Genomic DNA, 19,926 nt, shown 5'->3' with positions numbered 1-19,926 from the left:
TTTTGTCACATTTATATAATTTTTTATTTGTAGAATAAACAATGTTTACATAGCTCAATATTTTTCGTATTTGATTTTGATATACCTGTTTTGTCACATTTATATATTTATTTGTAGAATAAACAATGTTTACATAGCTCAATATTTTTTGTATTTGATTTTGATATACCTGTTTTGTCACATTTATATATTTATTTGTAGAATAAACAATGTTTACATAGCTCAGTATTTTCCGTATTTGATTTTGATTTGTCTGTTACATTTATATGATTATTTGTAGAACTGCAAAATCACTTCATTAAAACAAAATCACTATTTGTCCCGCCCCCTCCCCCACCCCCGCAGGTTACACCTTTCCCCAGGCCTGTCTGATGACCACGACGTCCATGTCGGAAACCTCGCTGTCGGCCTCCGACCTGCCCGACACCCCCGCCCTCATCCCCGCCCGCAGTCATCACGATGTGCACGTGCCGAGGATGATGGACAGGTCCTTTCGCCGCCACGCCCCGTCCTCCGGCAACAATAACAACAACAACAACGATGACGTTGACGATGACGATGACGACCTCTCTGCCTGCGAGGCGGCCTGTGACGTCATCGTCCCTTCGCAGCGGCGGGCGGCGGCGGCGGCGGCGGCGCGCAAGGATGTCTCCTCCTCGCTGCCTGCCTCGTCTGCTGGTGAGAAATTTTCGCCTTCCCCTTCCCTCCCCTTCCCCTTCCCCTCGCCTCTTCCTGGTATCCTCGTGAGAATTCCTCCCCCTCCCTCTGTTGGTGAGAATTCCTTCGCTCTCCCTCCCCCTCCCCTCCCCCTCCCCTCCCTCGTCTGTTGGTGAGAATTCCTTCTCCTTCCCCTCCCTTCCCCCTTCCCTCCCCCCTCCCCCTCTCTTGTCTGCTGTGAGAATTCCTCCTCCCTCCCCCTCCCTCATCTGTTGGTGAGAATTCCTTCTCCTTCCCCTCCCTTCCCCCTTCCCTCCCCCCCTCCCCCCTCCCCCTCTCTTGTCTGCTGTGAGAATTCCTCCCCTCCCACTCCCTCATCTGTTGGTCAGAATTCCTTCCCCCCCTTCCCCTCTCCCCTCTCTTCCTGGTCTGTTGGTCAGAATTCCTTCCCCCCCCCCCTTTCCCCTCTCTTCCTGGTCTGTTGGTCAGAATTCCTCACCCCCCCCCTCTCCCCTCTCTTCCTGGTCTGTTGGTCAGAATTCCTTCCCCCCCCCCCCTCTCCCCTCTCTTCCTGGTCTGTTGGTCAGAATTCCTCCCCCCCCCCCCTCTCCCCTCTCTTCCTGGTCTGTTGGTCAGAATTCCTCCCCCCCCTCTCCCCTCTCTTCCTGGTCTGTTGGTCAGAATTCCTCCCCCCCCTCTCCCCTCTCTTCCTGGTCTGTTGGTCAGAATTCCTTTCCCCCCCCCTCCCCTCTCTTCCTGGTCTGTTGGTCAGAATTCCTCCCCCCCCTCCCCTCTCCCCTCTCTTCCTGGTCTGTTGGTCAGAATTCCTTCCCCCCCCCTCTCCCCTCTCTTCCTGGTCTGTTGGTCAGAATTCCTCCCCGCCCCCCCATCCCCTCTCTTTCTGGTCTGTTGGTCAGAATTCCTCCCCCCCCCCCCTCCCCTCTCCCCTCTCTTCCTGTTCTGTTGGTCAGAATTCCTGCCCCCCCCTCCCTCTCCCCTCTCTTCCTGGTCTGTTGGTCAGAATTCCTCCCCCCCCTCCCCTCTATTTCTGGTCTGTTGGTCAGAATTCCTCCCCCCCCCCCTCCCCTCTCTTCCTGGTCTGTTGGTCAGAATTCCTCCCCCCCCCCCTCCCCTCTCTTCCTGGTCTGTTGATCAGAATTCCTCCCCCCCCCCCATCCCCTCTCTTCCTGGTCTGTTGGTGAGAATTCCTCCCCCCCCCCTCCCCTCTCCCCTCTCTTCCTGGTCTGTTGGTCAGAATTCCTCCCCCCCCCCCATCCCCTCTCTTCCTGGTCTGTTGGTGAGAATTCCTCCCCCCCCTCCCCTCTCCCCTCTCTTCCTGGTCTGTTGATCAGAATTCCTCCCCCCCCCCATCCCCTCTCTTCCTGGTCTGTTGGTGAGAATTCCTCCCCCCCCTCCCCTCTCCCCTCTCTTCCTGGTCTGTTGGTGAGAATTCCTCCCCCTCCCTCCTTACCCCTTCCTCCCTCCCCTTCCCCTCCCCGTCTCCTCCCCCGCCCCCTCTTCCTGGTCTGTTGGTGAGAATTCCTCCCCTCCCCTCCCCTCCCCGCCCCTCCCCCCTCCCATGTATGTTGGTGAGAATTCCTTCCCCCACTCCTCCCCCCCCCTCCCCTCCCTCGTCTGTTGGTGATAATTCCTCGATGCATAGTTTACGTGTGGGTGAGGTGGTGGGAAGAGAAGTGGAGGCAGAGGATTTGACAAACGTGTGGGAGTAGGGTTCGGGAGTGGAGTGGATGTATAGTATTCGTGTGGTGGTAGGGGTGGTGAGTGGGGTGGATGTATTAGTATAGTATACATGTGGGAGTTGGTGTGGGGAGTGGGTATGGGAGCGGGGTGGGGACAGGAGTGTTAACGTGTGGGAGAAGGGGCTTTGACGGGTGTGAGGTGGGGTGGGGTGGGGTCAGGGTGCTGACGTCTATCTGCATTCGTGGAGAGGGTGAAGAGGGTTGTATACGGGACAACATTTTGCTGAAAACTTGTCACCTGCCATCATTCTGCGCTGTTTCTTTCCCTGAGTAACCTGCTCTTGCGCCCACTGGCTGCACTGTGTTGGCCTCTGCCTTTTTTTTGTGTTTAATCTGTGCTTTCCCTGTTTTAATCTGGACATTTTTTATATGTGTGTGTGCGTCGTATTTCCAGGACATCAAAGGTCGGAACAGTTTTATCATATTTATTTGCTTTTTAGAACAATTTTATAATAACAGTGTTTCAATTTTCAAATTTACTTCAATGAATGCAACTCACCGTACCCTCGTTATCGCATCAGCGACCGCCTTCGTCCTGTCAACTATACTTTCCGTTTTTCACGTGCCCTGCCCTCTCTTACCGTCCGACCTCTGCTCTCGCACTACAACTGTCACCATGGAAAACGTCACTTTCATCAAAGCGTTGCTGTCAAATATATCATGGCAAAAACAACTCCAACGACACGATGACACGACGCAGCGCATAATCAGCCTGGGCATCGGCAGAGCAAAGACAAAAAGAGGAACCAGAGCGGGCAGACTTCGCCGTTTGTGGATCTCTGTCCCCAGCACTGATCGTCCTGTCTCCGATGTCAGCCCTGCTGTTGCTGTGACTGTCAACGACAACCTCAACACTCATGTTCAAGCTGACTCCTTTACTTCCCGTGACACTGTCCTTTCTGACACTGTTCCAAAATGTGGTGTATCTCCCGTGATTGGCCCTGGTCTGCTTTCTACCCCTTACACACCTGTCTCAACTCCCGGACCTTTCTCTGCCTTCCCACTGTCCTCCACTGCTCAGTCACCATCGTCTCCTTCCGCTGCCTGTCTGTCTGGCTCACCTGCTTCACCTTTAGATTCCTCTCAGCCTGCCTCTGATCTCTTTCATGCCTGCCTGTTCAATGCTCAATCTGTCTGCCCTGATCAAAAGACTGACTATATTTCTGATTATATTTTTGAAAATAATTTTGATATCGTATTTCTCACTGAAACCTGGTTGAAATTACAAGGTCACGAACCCAAAATTAAACAACTGACCCCCCCTGGATACAAAACCAAGTCACTTCCTCGACTGTCTCGTGGAGGTGGCATCGCCATCGTCTACAGAGACATCTTGGAGTCTTCCGTTTCCTTCTCCAATAACCACGCCTTTCCACATGACACTTTTGAAATGCTCGAAGTCACTCTCAATGTTCCCGGTCACTCAATCATCTTCTGTTGTCTCTATCGTCCTCCTCCTAGTCGTAAAAATAACCTAACGTCTTCTCTGTTTCACGATGAGTTCCGAACATTACTTGATTACTACAACCTTCGTTCTGGCAAACTTATCATCCTCGGAGACTTCAATTTTCATTTCAACAACCAAACTTCCTCTGATGTCAAACGCCTATGTCTATCTCTGTCCAATCATTCTCTCTCTCAGCTCGTTACAGAACCAACACACAGATCTGGCCATACGTTGGACTGGCTCATCACACGTGACTCCGATGCTATGATTGCGTCAGTGACTGTAACTGACGAACTCTCTTCCGACCATTCTGCTGTATTATTCTTGCTTAATATTTCAAAACCTACCAGAACCAAAAAATCCGTTACTCGTCGCAACCTGAAATCCATCAACATTAACACTTTTTCTTCTCAAGCTGCTGAACGCCTTTCCAGAATTTCTTCCCACACCAATGTCTCTACACACTACAACTCTGTCCTCTCTCAACTGCTGGATGAACATGCACCCCCCACTACCCGCATGCTCCCTGATAGACCTTCCGCCCCGTGGTACACACAAGACATTCGATTTGCAAAACGCAAACGTCGTCAATTGGAACGGCGATGGCGATCAACAAAACTGAAAGTCCACAATCAAATCTTCCGAAAACAAATAAATAAAGTCAAACATATGATCTCATCAGCGAAGACAAACTTCTTTTCTTCTCAAGTTCTCGATGCCACATCCACCAAATCTCTTTACACTATCATGTCAAATCTTCTCGGCACTGCAAAAAAGACTCCTCTTCCTTCTGCCTACACTTTATCTGAACTCCCCAATGTCTTCTCTTCTTTCTTTTTTGACAAAGTCCAGAATATTCGTACCATCTTAGACCAAATGCCTTTCCAACCTACTCATCCTGATCCTCAATTCAACGGCACTCCTCTCCATTCCTTTAATCCATTAACTGAAACAGATGTCCATGAAATCCTCAAAGAAATGACAATAAAATCCTGTGAGCTCGATCCTATACCAGCCTCTGTTTTTTCTCAGTGTGTCTCACAGCTTCTCCCCACAATCACCAACATTGTCAACTCATCCCTTCTCTCTGGAACGTTTCCATCCACTTTCAAAACTGCAATAGTCCGGCCTCTTCTGAAGAAATCCAACCTTGACGCAAACATTTTGAAAAACTATCGACCAGTTTCTAATCTTCCATTCCTGTCCAAACTCCTTGAAAAAGCCGTCCTGAAGCAGCTCAACAATCACCTTTGTTTCAACAATCTCATCCACCCATTTCAGTCTGCCTATCGTGCTGACCACAGCACCGAAACCACTCTCCTCCACATCCTGAATAACCTACTGCTAGCGTCCGACTCAGGACAGATCTCCCTTCTCACTCTTCTCGACTTGTCAGCCGCCTTTGACACGATAGACCATTCAATCCTTCTTTCCCGTCTTCATTATACATTTGGTATCAACGGCACTGTTCTAAACTGGTTCAAATCGTATCTCACTGATCGATTCCAGTCTGTCATTGTTGATAATTTCCAGTCTGAACCCGTTAAAATTGAACATGGAGTCCCACAGGGATCTGTTTTAGGCCCAGTGCTCTTCACACTGTACACTGCTCCTCTTGCTGAAATTATCAACCGCCATAATGTCAGTCATCATTCTTACGCTGATGACACTCAACTCCAGAAGAGTGATACACCTGAAAAACTGTTGTCGCTCTTGCAAGAAACATCTAACTGCTTCCTGGATATTCAAAATTGGATGACTCTAAATAAGTTACAATTGAACGCGGACAAAACTGAAGCAATGATCATAGGAACTAAACAAAAACTCTCTTCCATTACAACTAATACAATCAAACTTGGCAGTACATCCATCCCTCTGTCCACTTCAGTCAGGAACCTCGGCGTTGTCCTTGACAACACACTGTCCATGCAAACATTTATCAATCAGACATGTCAATCCTGCTACTGTCAACTGCGGCGCATCAGTTCCATCCGGAAATATCTGTCCACTGACGCAACATCTAGACTTGTCGTTTCTCTCATTCTCTCTCGCCTTGACTACTGTAACTCTCTATTGTCTGGTTTGCCTGCTTCATCCATTCAGTCCCTTCAGCGCATACAAAATTCTGCTGCCCGACTCGTCCTCAGAAAGAAAAGATCTGAGCACACCACTCCTCTTTTGCAACATCTCCACTGGCTCCCTGTCTCACACCGAATAAAGTACAAGATCAGCACTCTATGCTACAAATGTATTCACAAATCAGCCCCTTCCTATCTCTGTGCCTGCCTTCACCTCTACACTCCATCTCGCTCACTACGATCAGCTTCGGATCCACTCCACTTACATATACCCAGATTCAAACTCTCGACTGTTGGCCACCGTTCTTTCTCTGTCTCTGGACCTTGCAATTGGAATGAACTTCCTCTTTCGCTTCGTCAAGTCTCCACACTCAGCTCTTTCAAGTCTGGCCTTAAAACCCACCTCTTCCCGAAGTAGCCTCCCTTCCCTGCCTCTTCCTTGTCTTTTTAGTTTTTTTCAGTTTTAGAGTTATGCTTGCGTGAGAATGACTGGTGCGAAAGCGCTTTGATTTGTTTATGCACAAGATTTAGCGCTATACAAATACCATTATTATTATTATTATTATTATTTTCGCTTTATTTCATTCTGTTTTATTTGCTTTCAGGGACGAAGACGCCCCCGCCCCCTCCCCCTCCCCCCACACCCAACCTGCCTCGCTACATTCAGCCCATTCTCCCTCCCCACATCTCCCCCACCCACTATCTCTCCCACCTCCACCCCGACCCACCACCACCACTACCACCACCACCACCACCACCACCACCACCACCACCACCACCACCTCACAGGCCCTTGGAAATCGGCATGAACGAAAGCGACGACTCGGAGCCTATCCCCAGCCCAACCAGCCACGACCACGACGGCTTCCGTTCAATGGAAAAACATCAGCGGTTGAACGACCAAGTTCCGCAAGCACATCCTTACCTCGACACCGTTCGGCAAGAATTCGGCGAACGACCGCGGCGAAACTGCAACAGTGACAGCGCCGGTGTGTCGACGGACAGCAAACGTTCTTCTCGCAGTCACTCGTTTATCGGCGAACGTCAAATTCACAGCAGTCAGAGCTTGCGAGAGTCCTTTCCTTTGGTCGCGGAGACGCTGAGATCGTCGTACGATTACGAGAGTTTAGGAGGGCATCATCAGTGCGTCAAACGTGAGAGAGCGAACCTGGTTTCCAGCAGCGATGATAGTTGCATGGTTCCGAGCAACAGACACGGAGGAAAGTCAGGATATGGCAGCAGCATGGATCGTGCCTTACTACAACAACGTGGTATCTCTGAGAATCTGACGCCGGACCAGTCTCGGTGTCGAGGGCATGATTACGGTGGACACCAGCACGTGCAGCTAAACAACGACCCTTGTGAAAGAAACTTTGGACAGCAGGACAATCGGAACCTTGACGGACAGTGCGGCCACAGTGGTGGTATTCGGGAACACAGTGACAGGCGGAGTTTCAGAGAGGGATGTGATGACGGACACAGTGACAGGCGGAGTTTCAGAGAGGGATGTGATGATGGACACAGTGACAGGCGGAGTTTCAGAGAGGGATGTGATGACGGACACAGTGACAGGCGGAGTTTCAGAGAGGGATGTGATGATGGACACAGAGACAGGCGGAGTTTCAGAGAGGGATGTGATGATGGACAGCGTCATCGGTACAGCAGTGACTCGGCACTTGGGTCTCCAGACTTCACCAACACCGCCTCCACTGGCGGCACAACCACCGCCAACACTGCCACCACAGGGGGCAGGGACTCTCTGGGGGGCAGCGATGGTGAGAGAGAGAGAGAAAGAGAGAGAGAGAGAATGTGTGTGTGTGGTGAAACTTTAACATTGTCATTTTCTCTGGAAATACTGTGTCCGCTGAAAACAAATTTTGATTGAAAATTGTGGGGGGAGGGGCGGGGGGGAGGTGGGGAGGGAGGGGGGGAAGCTTCACGGTCATATGAATAATAGTTAGTAAGTTTTCCGGATTAAACTGTATTTCCAGATCATGAACGGTTTATTTCTTTGAGGATCCAGTGGCACGTTGTGGGTTTTTATTGTGTTTTTTTTTTATGTTTCAATCTGATCAATGTGTGTGTGTGGGGGTGGTTGTTGGGGTTGGTTGTTTTTCAATGTGATCAATATGTGTGTGTGTGTGGGGGGGGGGGTGGTTGTTGGGGTTTTGTTGTTTCAAACTGATCAATGTGTGTGTGTGTGTGTTTGTGTGTGTGTTGAGAGAGGGGAAGTTGTTGGGATTTTGTTTGTTTCAGTCTGATCAGTGTGTGTGTGGAGGGAGGCGCGGGGAAGAGTGGGGGGGGGCAAGGGGGGGGGAGCGGAGGGTTGTTGGAGTTTTGTCGTTACCATCTGATCAATGTGCTGGGGGCGGGGGGGTGGGGGGGGTGTGAACTGTTCCAGAGGAGGACACGCCCCCTCCCCCTCCCCCAGACGTGGCGCGCCATGACCTGGTCAGACGGCTCAGTCTTCTGCTGGGACAGCGCCCCTCCCTCCTGCCTGCGGCACCCCCACCCTCCTCCTCCTCCTCCTCCCCTCCTGCAGCGCACCCCGCTACCAGTGTGAGGAGGCCGCCAGGGAGGGGGGCGGAGGTGGAGGGGGTGAGTCGTCACGTCGGCGTGGCCACGTCCACCACGTCGTCCTTGTCGTCCAACGACGAGGGTGACGATCACGATAATGACGACGACGACGACGACGATGATGACGGAGACTTCGCGCACGAGAGAGGGCTTTCTGACGTCAGCCCTGTGTCGCCTCTGAGTGGTGAGAGATGGTGGTGTTTGGTGGTGGTGGTGGTGGTGGTGGTCGTGGTGTTGGTCGTGGTGGTGGTGGTGGTGTTGTGGTGGTGGTGTTGGTGGTGGTGGTGGTGGTGTTGTGGTGAGAGATGGTGGTGGTCGTGTGGTGGTGTCGGTTGTGGTGGTGGTGGTGTGTGGTGTCGGTTGTGGTGGTTGTGTTGTTGGTGGTGGTGTTGTTGGTGGTGGTGTTGTGGTTATTGGTGTTGGTGGTGGTGTTGTTGTTGTTGTTGGTGGTGGTGGTGGTGTTGTGGTGGTGGTGGTGTTGTTTTTGTGGTGGTGGTGGTGGTGGTGTTGCTGTTCGTGGTGGTGGTGGTGGTGGTGGTGGTGGTGGTGGTGTTGGTGTTGTTGTTGTTGTAGTTGTTGGTGGTGGTGGTGCTATTGTTTGTGGTGGTGGTGGTGGTGGTGGTGCTATTGTTGTTGTTGTAGTTGGTGGTGGTTGTGGAGGTGGTGTTGTTTCTGATGTTGTTGTGGTGGTTGCTGTTGTTGTGGTGGTTTTTGGTGATGGTGGTGGTGGTGCTGTTGTTACTGTTGTAGTTGGTGGTGGTGGTGGTGGTGTTGGTTATTGTAGTTGGTGGTGGTGGTGGTGGTGGATATATGTAGAGTGGGAAAGGGAGAGTAAGTGTGGGGAGGGGTTTTTGAGAAAGAGTGGTCATGAATGTTTTATGTTACTTGTAATGTTTTTCTTTCATGTAAAGCGCCGTGAGCTCTTAGTGTGAAAGGGCGTTATATAAATGTACATTATTATTATTATTATTATTATTGGGAGGTAGCGTACTAAGATTTATTGGTGGGAAACGTATTATGAATTATTGGGAGGTAGCTCATTAAGAATTATTGGGAGGCAGTGTATTAAGAATCATTGGGAGGTAGGGCATTATGAATACGCAGTTGTAGCAGTAGCAGCAGCAGTAGTAGTAGTAGTAGTAGTAGTAGTAGTAGAAATCACTGATTGACTTGCACTAACCTTAACCCTCAGACAAATGAACCACCCGGACTTCAACCAGACTGTTCGATTTAACCCATTCACAACCAAACTTGTTCATGACTGTTCCAAACCACAGTGTCCACGTCGGGTAGCGAGCGGAACCGGGTGCAGCGTGCACCCCGGGTGGAAAGGGTCCACCCGGATGAGGACAGCGACGGGGAGAGCTCGGATAGTCTGGTGTCGCTGATGAGCATGAGCACCTCACACAGTGTGCCACGACACGCGGCCACACAGCGCTCACATTCCTTCATAGGTCAGTGGTGTTGTCGTCGTTGTTGTTTGTATTTGTATTTGTATTTCTTTTTATCACAGCAGATTTCTCTGTGTGAAATTCGGGCTGCTCTCCCCAGGGAGAGCGTGTCGCTACACTACAGCGCCACCCAATTTTTTTTTTTTTTTTTTTTTTCCTGCGTGCAGTATTATTTGTTTTTCCTATCGAAGTGGATTTTTCTACAGAATTTTGCCAGGAACAACCGTTTTGTTGCCGTGGGTTCTTTTACGTGCGCTAAGTGCATGCTGCACACGGGACCTCGGCTTATCGTCTCATCCGAATGACTAGCGTCCAGACCACCACTCAAGGTCTAGTGGAGGGGGAGAAAATATCGGCGGTTGAGCCGTGATTCGAACCAGCGCGCTCAGATTCTCTCGCTTCCTAGTCGGACGCGTTACCTCTAGGCCATCACTCCAGGTGTCCTGGTGGGGATGGTGATGGTAGTGTCAGAGTTATTCTTGGTGTTGGGTGGTGGTGGTGGTGGTGGTGTATTGTCATTATTGTGGCTACATATCTGTATATTTACTTTGTATTGGTGTTGGGTGGTGGTGGTGGTGTATTGTAATTATTGTGGCTACATATCTGTGTATTTACTTTGTATTGGTGTTGGGTGGTGGTGGTGGTGGTGTGTTGTCATTAGTGTGGCTACATATCTGTATATTTATTTTGTATTGGTGTTGGGTGGTGGTGGTGGTGTATTGTAATTATTGTGGCTACATATGTGTATTTACTTTGTATTGGTGTTGGGTGGTGGTGGTGGTGGTGGTGTATTGTCGTTATTGTGGCTACATATCTGTATATTTATTTTGTATTGGTGTTGGGTGGTGGTGGTGGTGTTTTGTAATTATTGTGGCTACATATCTGTATATTTATTTTGTATTGGTGTTGGGTGGTGGTGGTGGTGTATTGTCGTTAGTGTGACTACATATCTGTATATTTATTTTGTATTGGTGTTGGGTGGTGGTGGTGTATTGTAATTATTGTGGCTACATATCTGTATATTTATTTTGTATTGGTGTTGGGTGGTGGTGGTGGTGTATTGTAATTATTGTGGCTACATATCTGTGTATTTACTTTGTATTGGTGTTGGGTGGTGGTGGTGGTGGTGTATTGTAATTATTGTGGCTACATATCTGTATATTTTGTGTTGGTGTTGGGTGGTGGTGGTGGTGTATTGTCATTATTGTGGCTACATATCTGTATATTTACTTTGTATTGGTGTTGGGTGGTGGTGGTGGTGGTGTATTGTCGTTATTGTGGCTACATATCTGTATATTTATTTTGTATTGGTGTTGGGTGGTGGTGGTGGTGTATTGTAATTATTGTGGCTACATATCTGTATATTTTGTGTTGGTGTTGGGTGGTGGTGGTGGTGTATTGTCATTATTGTGGCTACATATCTGTGTATTTACTTTGTGTTGGTGTTGGGTGGTGTTGGGTGGTGGTGGTGTATTGTCATTATTGTGGCTACATATCTGTATATTTACTTTGTGTTGGTGTTGGGTGGTGGTGGTGTATTGTCATTATTGTGGCTACATATCTTTATATTTATTTTGTATTGGTGTTGGGTGGTGTTGGGTGGTGGTGGTGGTGGTTTATTGTCGTTATTGTGGCTACATATCTGTATATTTATTTTGTGTTGGTGTTGGGTGGTGGTGGTGGTGGTGGTGTATTGTCATTAGTGTGGCTACATATCTGTGTATTTACTTTGTGTTGGTGTTGGGTGGTGGTGGTGGTGGTTTATTGTCGTTATTGTGGCTACATATCTGTATATTTATTTTGTATTGGTGTTGGGTGGTGGTGGTGGTGTATTGTCGTTAGTGTGACTACATATCTGTATATTTACTTTGTGTTGGTGTTGGGGGGTCATACTAAAATGCGAAAAGACGCGAAAAGACACGAAAAGACGCGAAAAGACACGAAAAGACGCGAAAAGACACGAAAATACACCGGAAAAGAATGTGAAAAGACATGAAAAGTCCTGGAATATCTATTCTGATGTCTTTTCGCGTCTTTTAAGTAAGACACGAAAAGACGTGAAAAGATACGAAAACACACCTGAAAAAACATGTGAAAAGACACTTTTCGTGTCATTTCGTGTTTTTTCGCGTGTCTTTTCGTGTCTTTTCGCGTCTTTTCGTGTCTTTTCGCGTCTTTTCGAGTCTTTTCGCGTCTTTTCGAGTCTTTTCGTGTCTTTCGAGTTTTAGTGACACCGTGCCATACTAAAATGCGAAAAGACACGCGAAAAGACACGAAAAGACGCGAAAAGACACGAAAATACACCGGAAAAGAATGTTAAAAGACATGAAAAGTCCTGGAATATCTATTCTGATGTCTTTTCAGATGTGTTTTCGTGTCTTTTAAGTAAGACACGAAAAGACGCGAAAAGATACGAAAACACATCTGAAAAAACATGTGAAAAGACACTTTTCGTGTCATTTCGTGTCTTTTCGCATTTTCACATTCTTTTCGGATGTCTTTTCGCGTTTTCACATTTTTTTCATATGTCTTTTCGTGTCTTTTCACGTCTTTTCGTGTCTTTTCGCGCCTTTTCGCGTCTTTTCGAGTTTTAGTGACACCGGTGTTGGGTGTTGGTGGTGGTGTGTTGTCGTTATTGTGGCTACATATCTGTGTATTTACATGTGGCTGATAGTTGGTTAGTATCTGTCATTTTACTTTTTTGGTGTATTCACTGATACGTGAAGCTGACTGTGAAACTGCATTATATTTATCTTTTTCCTGTGTTGATGTATTCACTGATACATGAAGCTGACTGTTACTGTGAATTGTATTTTTTCTGTTTACCCTGTTGGTGCATTCACTGATAAATGTGGCTGACTTTGACAGTAAGTTATATTTATCTGTTTACCTTGTTGATGAATTCACTGATAAATGTGGTTGACTTTGACAGTAAGTTATATTTATCTGTTTACCTTGTTGATGAATTCACTGATACATGTGGCTGACTTTGACAGTAAGTTATATTCATCTGTTTACCTTGTTGATGAATTCACTGATAAATGTGGCTGACTTTGACAGTAAGTTATATTTATCTGTTTACCTTTTTGATGAATTCACTGATAAATGTGGTTGACTTTGACAGTAAGTTATATTTATCTGTTTACCTTGTTGATGAATTCACTGATAAATGTGGCTGACTTTGACAGTAAGTTATATTTATCTGTTTACCTTGTTGATGAATTACTGATAAATGTGGCTGACTTTGACAGTAAGTTATATTTATCTGTTTACCTTGTTGATGAATTACTGATAAATGTGGCTGACTTTGACAGTAAGTTATATTTATCTGTTTACCTTGTAGATGTATTCACCGATACATGTGGATGCCAGTGAGTTATATTTGTCTTTTTACTCTGTTGATGAATTTACTTATACATGAGGCTGACTTTAATAATAATAATAATAATAATGGTATTTATATAGCATTGAATCTTGTGCAGAGACAAATCAAATCGCCTTCGCACCAGTCATTCACACGCGTACATAACTCAAAAACCGGAAAAACTGAAGACAAGGAAGAGGCAGGGAAGGGAGGCTAATTTGGGAAGAGGTGGGTTTTGAGGCCAGACTTGAAAGAGCTGAGTGTGGAGACTGGACGAAGCGAAAGAGAAAGTTCATTCCAATTGCAAGGTCCAGAGACAGAGAAAGAACGGCGGCCAACAGTCGAGTGTTTGAATCTGGGTATGCATTAACAGAGTGGATCCGAAGCCGATCGTAGAGAGCGAGATGGAGTGTAGAGGTGAAGGCAGCAGATTTGTGAATACGTTTATAACATAGAGTGCTGATCTATCTTTGACAGTAAGTTATATTTATCTGTTTACCTTGAGGTATTCACTGATACATGTGGCTGACTGTGACAGTGACCCAGAACGCACCCCGGGTGGCGGAGTTCCAGCTGACCCCCCTTCCCTTTGAGGTGCCCCACCCAGAAGGCGTCCCGCTCTTCGTGGGCAGGGGCTGGGTCTTCAAAGCCATGGAGCAGGTCAGTCCTCATCGTCACTGTCGTCGTCGTCGTCATTTTCTTCCGAAACCCCCCCCAAAAAAAACGGTTCATGGTCAAAGGTCCTGTACCCTGATACCACCATCGGGGCAGTGACGACGACGACTTCTTTTTTGTATCGATGATGATGATGATGATCATGGCGATGATGCTGACGATGGTGATGACCATTTGTGTGTGTATTTGATTATGATGATGACGACGATGATCTTGGTGGGACGTTTTCTAGAAAGACGGCGATGACGATGGTGGTGACAGTTTGTGTGTAGTGATGATGACGATGACGATGATGATGACATTTTCTGTAATGATGATGACGACGACGATGATAATGATGATAATGACGATGGTGGTGACAATTTTATGTAATGGTTATGGTGATCATGATGATGACGATGATGATGATGGTGACGATGGTGGTGACAATTTTTGTGTAATAATGATGATAGTGATGGTAGTGACGTTTTGTGTAATGATGATGATAATGATGGTGATGATGATGATGTGGTGACAATTTCTGGTGTAATGATGATCATGATGATGAAGGTGGTGGTGGAGACGTTTTCTCTAATGATGATGATCATGATGGCGATGGTGATGACCATTTGTGTGTAATGACGATGATGTTGATGATGACGATGGTGGTGATGATAGTAGTGACTATTTTTGTGTAATGAGGAGGAGGAGGATGAAGAGGATGATAGTGAGAATTTGTGTGTAATGATGATGACGATGGTGATGATGGTGGTGACTTTTATGTTATGATGATGATGACGACGACGCTGATCATGACGATGATGCTGATGATGATGACGATGATGGTGGTGGTGACTACTTTGAAATGATGATGATGACGACGATGACGATGATGATGATTAGGAACAGGAGGAGCAGGACATGATGGTACTGTTGTTACTATTAATTTCTTTCTCCTCACTGCTGACTGCCCCCACACACACACGCACGCGCACGCACACACACGCACACACACACACACACACACGCACGCACACACACGCACACACACACACGCACACGCACGCACACACACACACACACATACACACGCACACACACGCACACACACGCACGCACACACACACACACGCACGCACACACACACACACGCACACATACATACACACACACGCACGCACGCACGCACGCACGCACACACACACACACACACACACACACACACACACACACACATATATATATATATATATATATATATATATATATATATATATATATATACCCTTGCAGGCACTGAACGGAGACAGCACGTGCAGCCAGCCAGGCGTGGTCCTTCTGGGTGGGATCGGCTCCGGCAAGACCGCCATCCTGGAACAGTTGGTGGCCCACAGCTGTTTCCACCACACCCTCACCCCCACCACCCTCTCCACCAACACCAACACCAACGCCCAACCCACCACCCTCAGCGAACCTCAGCAGCGAAACAGCCAGAACCTGAATGCCAGCCCCGTGCCCTCTGCTCAGCTTAGTCCTGTTGCTGGTGACAAGAGTTCCCGTCCTCTGGCCGGCAGAGGGAGCGGACAGTCGACGCGCGGTTCGGACAGCAGTCAGGGTAGCCACAGAACCGCCTTCCACCACATCGAGAACGCCGGTCGTTCTCCTCAGGCGGTGCCCAAGACAGGAGCGGGAGGGGGGGACAGCGGGAAACAAGGAGGTACTGCTGATGGCGGGGCTTGCACAGCTCCAAGTCACGACGGCCTTTACTGGGAAATCCCTCACGGTGACAGAATCCCCAGTCCACGGGAGGCCAGGGACGGGCATTCCGGGGCGAGTTCCACGAGCGTCCACAGCGGCCTTGACGCGGACTTCCCCGGCGCCAAGCGACGCGACTTTCCGCCGAAGCCGTCGTCAGCAAAAACCGTTCAGGAAGTGGGGGGATCCGTGGGTGGAGATGTCGTTGCAGCGTCGCCGAGTGACTGCGGGGTGGATCCCGCTCCCAGCACGGTGGGGGATCTGCGGAGGGAGGGGGATTGGGGGGAGGTGGTGCGGAGGTTGGGGGGCCAGGTGGTGGCCTATCACCTGTGTCAGGCGGACGTCAACATCACCTGTCTGGTACCCGACTTGGTGCACAGTGTGGCGGCCTACCTGTGTCTGGCGCCCAGACTGCGGGCCTACAGGGACCTGGTGCAGCAGGTGACTTTGTCCTTCGTTTATCGTCTGTCAGCTGAGTCAGTGTTTATCGTTTGTCCGCTGAGTCAGTGTTTATCGTTTGTCCACTGAGGCATTGTTTATCGTTTGTCCACTGAGGCATTGTTTATCGTCTGTCCGCTGAGGCATTGTTTATCGTCTGTTCACTGAGTCATTTAAGACGTCGGTAGTTTATCGTCTGTTCACTAAGTCAATGTAGACGACCTTAGATTATCGTCTATTCACTGAGTCATTGTAGACGTTGTTAGTTCACTGAGTCATTGTAGACGTCGTTAGTTCACTGAGTCATTGCTGACGTCGTTAGTTCACTGAGTCATTGTAGACGTTGTTAGTTCACTGAGTCATTGTAGACGTCGTTAGTTTATCATCTGTCCACTGAGTCATTGTAGACGTCGTTAGTTTATCATCTGTCCAGTGAGTCATTGTAGACGTTGTTAGTTTATCATCTGTCCACTGAGTCATTGCTGACGTCGTTAGTTTATCGTCTGTCCACTGAGTCATTGGTGACGTCGTTAGTTTATCGTCTGTCCAGTGAGTCATTGCTGACGTCGTTAGTTTATCATCTGTCCACTGAGTCATTGTAGACGTTGTTAGTTCACTGAGTCATTGTAGACGTTGTTAGTTCATTGTAGTCGTTAGTTTATCATCTGTCCAGTGACTCATTGCTGACTACATAATATTGACTGATGGAAGCTGTCTTTCCAACAAACACTTACTTACAAAAGCTGTCTTTCCAACAAAACACTGACTGACAGAAGCTGTCTTTCCAGCAAAACACTGACTGAAGGAAACTGTCTTTCCAACAAACACTTACTGACGGAAGCTGTCTTTCTATCAAACACTGACTTACAAAAGCTGTCTTTCCAACAAACACTGACTGACAGAAGCTGTCTTTCCAACAAACACTGACTGACAGAAGCTGTCTTACCAACAAACACTTATTGACGGAAGGTGTCTTTCCAACAAGCACTGACTGACAGAAGCTGTCTTTCCAACAAAACACTGACTGACGGAAACTGTCTTTCCAACAAACACTGACTGACAGAAGCTGTCTTTCCAACAAAACACTGACTTACAAAAGCTGTCTTTCCAACAAACACTGACTGACGGAAGCTGTCTTTCCAACAAACACTGACTGACATAAGCTGTCTTTCCAACAAACACTGACTGACGGAAACTGTCTTTTCAACAAAACACTTACTGACGGAAACTGTCTTTCCAACAAAACACTTACTGACGGAAACCGTCTTTTCCAACAAAAAAATGACTGACGGAAGCTGTCTTTCCAGCAAAACACTGACTGACGGAAGCTGTCTTTCCAACAAAACACTGACAGAAGCTGTCTTTCCATCAAACACTGACTGACAGAAACTGTCTTTCCAACAAACACTGACTGACAGAAGCTGTCTTTCCTACAAAACACTGACTGACAGAAGCTGTCTTTCCATCAAACACTGACTGACAGAAGCTGTCTTTCCAACGAACACTGACTGACAGAAACTGTCTTTCCAACAAACACTGACTGATAGAGGCTGTCTTTCCTACAAACACTGACTGACAGAAGCTGTCTTTCCAACAAACACTAACGGAAACTGTCTTTCCAACAAACACTGACAGAAGCTGTCTTTCCAACACAACAGGAGCCCCACCTGCAGGAGCTGCTGAGCCTGAAGGGGTGCATCCAGAACCCCTCAGCCTCCTTCGTCAAGGGGATCCTGGATCCTCTGAGGACGCTGGGATCCTGTGGCCGGATCCCCCAGGACCCCTCCTCCCCCTCCCTCATCCTCGTGGACTCGTTGAACGAGGCAGAGTTCCACCGGGCCGACCACGGGGACACTGTCGCCTCCTTCCTGGTGCGCCACGCCCCCCTCCTCCCTCCCTGGCTGAAGCTGGTTGTGGGTTGTCAGACCGTGGTGGCGGACATTGTCCGACCTTTACCCTTCGCCCACATCGTCCTTGACACGCACGGAGGGGAGCAGGGGTCGGAGGAGGTGGCCAAGGACGTGAGAGACTTCATCCACCACCGCCTAAACAACAGCGTGTCTCTCCGCGCCAACGTCTGCCCGTACGGCAAGCTGGACCCCGCCTCCCAGAGCAGGTTCTCCGCGCACCTGCAGGGGCTGAGCAAAGGCTGCTTTCTGCACGTGAAGCTGGTGCTGGAGCTGATCGAGAGCGGGCACCTGGTGGTGAAAGGGTCCAGCTACAAGGTGCTCCCCGTCAACCTGTCCGAGGTGTTCCTTCTCCACTTCAACCTCAAGTTCTCCAGCGTCAGGTCTTTCGAGAGGGTGGCCGGCATTCTGGCCGTGTGTCTGGCGGCGCTGTACCCGCTGTCGCTGCGCACCGTCTTCCTGACGGTGAACTCCGGGTACACGTGCCGGTACATGGCGTGGGAGGACTTCTGCAGCCGGATGACCACCCTCTCCGGACTGCTTGTGCAGAGGAGGGACGGCGGGTACATGTTCTTCCACCCGGCCTTCAGGGAGTGGCTCATCCGCAGGGACAACTCGGACAACACCAAGTTCCTCTGTGGTCTGCGGTGAGGAAGCGGGTGGGGGTGGGGATGGGGGGGTAGTCGGGGGGTCGGATGGGGGGGTGGTGGTAGGGAGAGTTGGTGAGGGGGTGGGGGGGGATTGTTGGGGAAGGGGAGGGAGAAGTATGGGGGCAAGGGGTTCCGGGGGGTGGGGGTGAATGGGGGGGGGGGGGGGGGGCGACGGAGCGAGGAGTATGGCGGTAGAGGGATTTCGGGGGTAGGGTGGGGTGTGCAGGGCGGGGGGATAGTGAGAGTTTGTGAGGGGGGAGGGGGGTGTCGGAGCGGGTTGAGGAGGGGTCAGGGAAGGAGGAGTATGAAGGTAGAGGGATTTCGGATGTGGGGTGGGGTGTGGAGAGGGGGGTGGTGGTGGTAGGGAGAGCTGGTGAAGGGGGTGTCGGGGTGGGGTGTGGGGGGGGGGGGTAGGGAGAGTTGGTGAGGGGGGGTGGCGGGGCGGGGTGTGGATGGGGGGGGGGGGTGTTGAAAAAGTTGGTGAGGGTGTTGTAGGGATGGGGTGTGGACGGGTGAGGGAGGGGGGAGTATGGAGGTAGAGGGATTTCGGGGATGGGTTGAGGAGGGGAGGGAGCGGGGGGGTAATGGGAATGAGGGATTTGGGGGTGGGGGTGAGTGGCCATGGGCCTCCCTCTCCACCCTTTCTTTCTCTCTCTCTTTTCTTCTTTTTTCCTTCTTTCTGTCCTTCTTCCGCCGCTTCCTCTCTTCTTTTTCTCCTTTTCTTCTTTTCTTTTTTTCTCTCCTTTCCTTCATCCCCCCCCCTCTTTATTTCTGTTATTCTTTCAACCTCTTGGATATGGCATGTCCGTTATGTAGATCTACAAAAGAAGATGAAGTCCATTCCGTATTATGTTGTCCTGTGGTAGATTATTTGAGACAAATATATATTAAATTGAGATACTATAGCAGACCAAGAAATTTTCGGCAAGTATACAAATGATAACGTTATGTTCGATTTTGCCATATTTATTTGCAAGTCATTATTAAAAAGAAGTAGTTTCATGATAGAACACACTTTTGCTTGTGTAAGCATGTAGTAAGAGTATACCACTATGTAGATTTATTCATACAAAATATGTAGTCACCTCTTCGAATGGGGCCATGGCCTTATTGAATAAACTATCGTTATCGTTCCCCCTCTTTCTCTCACCTTTATTTCCTTCCTTCTGCTGCATTCCTTGTCCTCTA

The 19,926-nt window shown here is 48.8% G+C and overlaps 1 protein-coding gene across 5 annotated transcripts in view; it reads left to right on the top strand.

The window, feature by feature from the left end:
- The window catches only part of LOC143276374 (protein TANC2-like), a 79,713-nt gene that overhangs the window by 41,289 nt on the left and 18,498 nt on the right, over nucleotides 1-19,926 (top strand). For all 5 annotated transcript variants that reach the window (XM_076580850.1, XM_076580851.1, XM_076580849.1 and 2 more), the window contains exons 3-9: nucleotides 346-678; nucleotides 6,548-7,717; nucleotides 8,344-8,703; nucleotides 9,797-9,973; nucleotides 13,873-13,994; nucleotides 15,282-16,184; nucleotides 17,840-18,735. In XM_076580850.1, the coding sequence (XP_076436965.1) occupies nucleotides 346-678; nucleotides 6,548-7,717; nucleotides 8,344-8,703; nucleotides 9,797-9,973; nucleotides 13,873-13,994; nucleotides 15,282-16,184; nucleotides 17,840-18,735 (3,961 nt within the window). The remainder of the gene's footprint in view (nucleotides 1-345; nucleotides 679-6,547; nucleotides 7,718-8,343; nucleotides 8,704-9,796; nucleotides 9,974-13,872; nucleotides 13,995-15,281; nucleotides 16,185-17,839; nucleotides 18,736-19,926) is intronic.

This window comes from Babylonia areolata, chromosome 32 (genome assembly GCF_041734735.1).
Source record: "Babylonia areolata isolate BAREFJ2019XMU chromosome 32, ASM4173473v1, whole genome shotgun sequence".
NCBI classification, from domain to species: domain Eukaryota; kingdom Metazoa; phylum Mollusca; class Gastropoda; order Neogastropoda; family Buccinidae; genus Babylonia; species Babylonia areolata.
Note: the sequence above shows the minus strand (reverse complement) of the source record. Positions and strands in the feature narration are given on the sequence as shown.